The sequence below is a fragment of the Penaeus vannamei genome, chromosome 38 (assembly GCF_042767895.1).
Source record: "Penaeus vannamei isolate JL-2024 chromosome 38, ASM4276789v1, whole genome shotgun sequence".
Classification (NCBI taxonomy): Eukaryota; Metazoa; Arthropoda; class Malacostraca; order Decapoda; family Penaeidae; genus Penaeus; species Penaeus vannamei.
In genome coordinates, this window is record NC_091586.1 from 6,971,021 (window position 1) to 6,978,520 (window position 7,500).

At 37.8% G+C, this 7,500-nt stretch overlaps 1 protein-coding gene across 2 annotated transcripts in view; it reads left to right on the forward strand.

Annotated features, from left to right (window-relative positions):
• Positions 1–3,053, forward strand: part of LOC113815645 (succinate dehydrogenase cytochrome b560 subunit, mitochondrial) — a 7,480-nt gene extending 4,427 nt beyond the window's left edge. For both annotated transcript variants that reach the window (XM_027367673.2, XM_027367674.2), the window contains exons 4-6: positions 565–640; positions 1,539–1,681; positions 2,537–3,053. In XM_027367673.2, coding sequence (XP_027223474.2) covers positions 565–640; positions 1,539–1,681; positions 2,537–2,641 — 324 coding nt within the window. In that variant the 3' untranslated portion in view covers positions 2,642–3,053. The remainder of the gene's footprint in view (positions 1–564; positions 641–1,538; positions 1,682–2,536) is intronic.
• The last annotated feature ends 4,447 nt before the right edge of the window (positions 3,054–7,500 follow it).

Sequence of the window (7,500 nt, forward strand, 5' to 3'; positions counted from 1 at the left end):
TCTCTCTTTCTTTTCTCTCTTTTCTCTCTTTTCTCTCTTTTCTTTCTTTTATCTTCTTTTCCCTTTTTTATTCACTTCTCTTCTCTCTGTGCTTACTTTACATCTAACTGTGATTTGTTTGTTTTTGTCTGTGTTCAGGGGATTATAGTTGTTGATGTTTGTTAGATGCTAGTCCACTAGCACACTTCTCCATCCCTTGACACCCAATCTCTTTTTTATGTTTGTTTGTTTGGGCCCCATCTCTCTAACGCCCTTGTTAGCTGAACTACTACTATGAAAATTGCAACATGATGTGCCTCATTTGGTACTGCAGACTCTTTATGTTGGAAACAGCCTTTACTCAAAACAGGATTAGATTAATCACCACTGGGAAAATAAAAAAAAGAGTATGTAAAGAAGTGAGATTTCCTGCCATTTCTATATTGCATAATTTCAGTAGAGTGAATTAGATAAGTAGTCAAATGGAGCAGAAACAGAAGAGACTGTTTGGTTCTCTCCTGTACTATTTTGTTTTTCTGCTTATAATTTCTCTTATTTAATTATAATTATTGTCATCTCCCACAGGTTACTTCGCTGTTGTCGCTGAGTCACAGAGCAACTGGCCTTGCATTGTCTGCTTTGATTTCCGGCTTTAGCATTGGTAAGGATGATGAAAGGAGTGAAAAGGAATGAAGAGGAAGGGTGTGTGAGGAGTAAAGTTAAAGATGATGAAGGCGAAAGAAAGAGAATGAAAGGGAAGGAGGAGAAGTGAGGTAAAGGGAATGGAGGAGGGTGAGAGACGGAAGATGGATTAGAGTAAGGAGGCCAAGGGTATTGACCTGTTGGATCTGTATGCCATGCATCTTGCACGTTGACCAGAATCCTTGCATTAGGCTTACCCGAGTGGTGGCTATCCTGAGTTTGATTTATAGGCTCCGCCAACACAAACACTCGTGTGTGGTGTCAGCTACATGCCTCCCTTTGGAACTACAATTAGATTTTATTTCTGCATTTGTATTTTTTGCTGTTTACTATTTTCTGATGTCTATACTTGTTATACACTATCCAGATCCAGACTCCATATTATTTCTCCAGATAGTCTACAACTTTGTGCAATAACCATAACAATAAGTAACATTTGTGTAATAAAAATAAATTATGATGTAATTTTTTGTAACACAACCAGCACCACTGGTCAAGGCGGGCAGGGATAGGTGCATAGAAATAGTGTTTACCCAGCAGCTGGTACTCTTCGAGACATGGCTACCAAATAGTACATTCACTCACTTATTCTGGTGGAAAAAATGCAAGTTCCCCTTCCTAAATATCCACAGAGTCTCATCTGTCTCCAAGAGTTTTGTCAAGATGTACCTATCCCCCACCATTCAGTAACAATATCTCAAAACAAGACATTCCTGTCAACTGCCCCTCGGCCACATTTTTTCATACCTAGATGTCCCCATTACCTGGATCCAATGAATGAATGAGAGAGGAAGAGAGAGAGAGACATATTGACAAGTTTATGTAGACAAGTGAAGTAACTCCCACTTTTTGCACAGGCATGCTGGCTGTCCCCGGGTCATACCCACATTACCTGGAACTGGTTCAGTCCTTGGCCTTCGGCCCTGTGATCATCTTTGGGGCCAAGTTTGTCCTGGCTCTCCCCTTCACATATCACCTCTGTAATGGTGTGAGGCATCTGGTAAGTAAATCAGTTTGTTCACTCTTATATGCAAATTTTTAATCTTTTATATTTTTATTTTTTTTGCCTATTGTCTTTGTCAGAACAGAATTTTGGATAGATGAAGATAAAGACTGGTCTCCATTTATCCAGAAGGACAGCATTTGAATGTTCTGCTACTTTTAGTATTTTGATTTGTTGGTCATGAAAGATGATTATTACAAAAATAGTCTTTTTTAAAAATGCTCAATATTTGAAGAGTTACAACAGAAATACAAGATCAAAATAGAAGAAGTGGAATGGCACTGACTATGTCTCTCCTTATGATATAATCAGTCCCATTTTCATGATTAAGAAAGTACAATCTGAGAAAAAGCATACAAATGGAAGTTCAAAAAGTGTATTATCTAAAAAAAAAAAAAAAAGGATTATTCTTCATTTTACTTTTCTTCAATCAATATAAATCACTCTTTATTTTATTCTTTCATATTTTTATTGTTATTATTTTTTTATCATTATTTTGTTATTGTTATTATTATTGTTATTGTTGTTATTAATATTGTCAATTTTATTATATATGATAATTTGTTATTTTAATGTTGTAATTATTATTATTATTATTATCATAGTTATTTGTATTTTTATATATGATCTTATAGTTTTATTGACAGTATTATTCTTGTTGCTGGTGTTTTTATTATGAATATTATTATCATTGCCATCTTTATACATGACATCACCAATCACCGTTATCTATATTCTCATTTTGATAACTTGTCCCTGTTCCTAATCTGTTTCTGGACATCCAATACACATCCAGATTATCGTACATTCAACATTGTCATCATTTTCTCTAAACTTCTGGTCTTGTTTTAGGTGTGGGACCTCGGCTACGGATTTACCCTCCGCACCCTCTACCAGACAGGCTATGCAGTCGTTGGTATCTCCCTGATCTTGGCCGTGATTGCAGCTGCGCTCTAAAGAGGAGGGAGAAATGCGAAGGAGAGAGATCAGAAAAATGAGGGAATTGGGATGTGAAAGATGCAGGGAGATAGAAGTAAGAGGGATACCCAAAAGAGAAGAAAGAGAAGGATAGAAGGAGGGAAGAGGAAGAGATATATGAAGGAATTAAGTAGAATAGGGTAAAGGAATGTGAGAGAGATATAAACGAAAAGGAGAGAAGAGAAGAATCACATAAAAAGATCAGCGAGAGAGTTGGTGAAAGGACTAGGAAAAAGAGAAGTAAAAGAAAATTGAAAAAAAGATTTTATCTTTTTTCTCTTCTGTTTCTCTCTTATCTCTAGTATTTTAGAAAGAAGAAAAGTAAAAATGTGTAAAAAAAGAAAAAAAAATTCTGTACATATGTTATCAAATAAATGATTACTTTAATGTATTTTTATTGTTTTATCCTGTATCCTTATTCCCTTATATATAGGTTTGGAAAATATGTTTATGGATACTTGGTGATTTTGTATTTAAAGAGAAATGGAAGTAATAATAATTATGTATTTATACCATTCTGTTGAAATGATTATTCAGAAATTCAAGAGATGCACTATTCTTATAAGATAAATATCTGAATGTGTTTATCATTACTGAATAGCAATGTGTATGAACTTTCCATGATGCATAAAAAAAGATGAATGGAAATGTTGATAATAAATACATTGCATTTTTTCTGCAATAATCAATTATTTTTATACTGTGGCCTTTGGTTCTTAGTGTTCAAAATTAGTCATATTTATCTAATAATTTTCACTGCAGTATAGTGTACAACAGAATAATGGTGCCCCTTTTCATTCATACACCCAAAGTAGTAATTCCTATTTTTGTAGTCTTCCTTTGTAGTTCATATTTCTTTGAGGTTGTGCTTATCATATAACTGTGCTGAACTCTTTCCAACTCTCCAATTTGTGTTTATCCTTTTTTTTTTATAAGTGTAGACTCCATATCACTGCACTGTCCTCTAGAGGTCTTATGATAGCTTCAATGATCTTCATGGTTTTGGTCCACCTATATGAATGCTCACTTCATGTTGGCAGTCATATGTAGCATTATATAGACCTTTTTATTATTATTAGTTGAGGTCCTGGTGATGATTACTCCCAAGATTTTTTTCCCTGTCTTCTGTGTTCAATACAGATTCTTTTAATCTGTACTGGTATAAGGGCCGAATTTTGTTTTTACCAAACCTGACTACATATATTCATTGGTGTTGAAGTCCCCTTCCCAAGTACAACTCCATATGAATAAGTTCTCAATGTCCTGGAGGTATTGGCATGAATATTGTCTTTTACTTTTTTTGTAATTTCAGATAACTATTTGGGCTTATGTCTGACCTGAAGTCTTTGATGAAAATAAACATTATCCTTGAAGTACTCCATTAGTTACTTGTGTTCATGTAGAGTGCTTCCCTCTATTTTTTGTGCTCTTGTCTTTTATGGAGGAGTGTTTTCATCGATTTGAGGAGTTTGCCTTTCACTCCACCTGGGTGTGTAATTTCCATAATAGTCTCATGTGCCACACCTATTTAAACACGTTTTAATAGTTTTAGTATACACAACCGTCCCTTTCTTCAATAGTTTTAGTATACACAGCCGTCTATTTCTGCAACATTTAAGAAACCTATAAACAGGAGATTTGTCACACATGACCTACCCTCCTTACAGCCAAATTATATGGTATCATATTCCCATTGTTTCCTAATTATCCTTTTTGAAGCTCATATATTACACAAGTTAACGAAACTAGTTTGATTTAAGGGTTTTGCTGTAGCTTCTGCAAATGTCTAATGTTGGCTAGTTTTTAGTTTTTATCTCATTGAATTTTGGAAAATGGACAGCAAAGGAGTACACATCTTTTCCAGCATATTCTCTCAGAATCCAGTTTGAGATCTCATCTGGTCTCTCTGCTTTAGTTTTGTCTAACCCTTTCAGTAGGTTGTTTATTTAGTTGTTTTTAGTGTGATGTTTTTGAAATTCTGATTGACGATTATAAGGCTTTTTTCAGTATCGTAGTAGAGGTCTTAGACTCTTTCATTAAGGATCTGACGTATTTCCACCACCTTAGTATCAACAATGTCCTTGATGGCAATGATTTGATATTTACTTTCAGTCCAACTATTCACATACGTAAAGAGCAGCTTTGCTTAGTTTGCACATTTGTTGACTATATTCTCATGGTTTGGGTATACTCATTTCTTCCTCCTTTGTGTCTTGTATACGCTGCTTGATATCTGTGCCTTCTGAGCCTTTCCAGGGGAGCTTACTGCTGCCCCTACCTCTGATTTTCTTCACCTATCTTCGCTACACCGACCTCCCAACCTATCAGACATCCTGATGGATTCCGACACTTTTTGCACTGAAAACATGTTCTTCCTCAAACACATATAGTCTTCACTTGATCTAACCCCCTCTTTTTTTATTCCTAACGTAACCCAATCACTCACCTCTCCTCTTCTACCCATCACTATACCCTTTTCAGTACCATCCTACTATTGCATGGCTATTAATCATTCCACTCCCACATCTCTACCCTTTTCGATACTTAACCTTCCTGTAGTGCTACATGACTTTCGATATCTAGCACATTTATTTTGCTTCTTATCATTAACTCTACAGGAGAACTGTTTCTTTTTTTTATTTTCTTGAAATTTCAAATACTTTTAGACTAATCAGAATTCCCTTTCTTTACGCAGAGCTGTGCCGTCGCCCTGCATAATGTTGTGTGTCTGTCCGCTGCTGAAAAATGTGCATCTGTAATACAAAATGAAGCCAGTTTTGCATGGTCCATGATACATCTATTGATTGAAATAACTGTAAGGCCAGCGCATAGGAAGGTGCCGCGGCGTGGCAACGGAGGTGTAAATGGTAGGTGAGTACTATTTAATTTGCATTTAGGAAGAACCGGTAAAAGTCGTGTTTATCACAAAGTAAAGGCCTCCAAACAAAAAGCTAATGCACTTGATAAGTATTATATGATTATATGATAGAATACATGCAGTCTTACTGGATATAAAAGCATTATTCGTTAAGACGTATTTACACACGCACACGCATACAGATACTATGTTGCGGAGACACTATGTATCGGAAGTAATGTTACCCCATCGCGCTGTGGCACAGTCCGTTTTGCAAGTGGACAAAATGTAGCGGGGAAGGCACGTTGCCATTTATGCCAGCAAATTGCTGTTCAGTGTCGACAGATAAGATTTAGGAAGAAGTGTTGAAATTACAGCAAAAAGACTTTTAGCATATAGAATACATAATAACAATGGTATCAGGCATAATCATATATCTTTTTTTTCTCTAGGTATTAATGAAATATTTTGTGATGAGCATACCTTTATTGGTCAGTGGGGATCACCATTACTTAGACTATTTGATCCAGACATAACAAATCTACAAGGGTATAACTTTCTAATTTTCGTTGACCGAAATGGCTGATGAGACACACCTGCCTTTTGCCGCACTCGCCTCAGCGTCCTCTTGATTGCGTCTACCGTTGGTATTAGATGAGCCCAACAGACTTCAATTCTAGAGTAAAATGTGTTGACAATATGTGCGATGGGCTCTGCTGTTACGGCAGCACGTTCCTTCATTGCTGCTAGTATCTCCTCCACCTCAGCCTTCCCAGGGACAGCAGGATGTCTGTGGATGGGGTTTTGCCACTTCACTATTTCCCCATTAACGGTGTGAACCCTGGCACCACAGGTTCTGTCCTCGCATCTCCACATAACTTTGTCGCGATGGTCCCTTTCCTTCGTAAAAAGATGCTGGCCAACTCTGAGTTTCACAGTCGCCCGGTATGACGCTATAATGCGACAGGCCTCGGGGACACTGACAGGAGAAGGTGGGGGAGGGTAATCTTCACTCAGTCCCTCGTACGATGACACATCGAGCTCGGGGTAGGGTGGTAATGGAAGCTCCGTTGAGTCCTCCATGCCGAATGGTACCTCACTCCTTGAAAATTCATTATTATAGCAAGATAACAAGACAGGAGACACACGGCTGAAAGGAACGCTGAAACAAGGTCATCAGTCCGCAGTGTTGAAGCAATGGCGGAAGTTAGAATATTTAGGGCAGGTCAGGTCAGCGGACGAACACGACCATGCGCAACACAGTCACCGCGACAGGGTGTCCGCCCGACACTGAGTCACCTCCGTCATACACCGTCATAGTGTCCGCAAGACATAAAGACAGTGCACCCCCATATGTATATATATATATATATATATATATATATATATATATATATATATATATATATATATATATATATATATATTACACGCATACGCAAATGCACAGCGCATACACGCACGCACACAGACACACACACACTCACTCACTCACTCACTCACTCACTCACTCACTCACTCACTCACTCACTAACTCACTCACTCACTCACTCACTCACTCACTCACTCACTCACTCACTCACTCACTCACTCACACACACACACACACACACACACACACACACACACACACACACACACACACACACACACACACACACACACACACATACACACACACACACACACACGCATACACACACACATACACACACACACACATACACACACACTCATTCACACACGCACTCACTCACTCACACACACACACACACACACACACACACACACACACACACACACACACACACACACAAAAACACACACATACACACACTAATACACACACACACACACAAATACACACAAAAACACACAGACACACACACTCACTCACTCACTCACACACACACACACACACACACACACACACACACACACACACACACACACACACACACACACACACACACACACACAC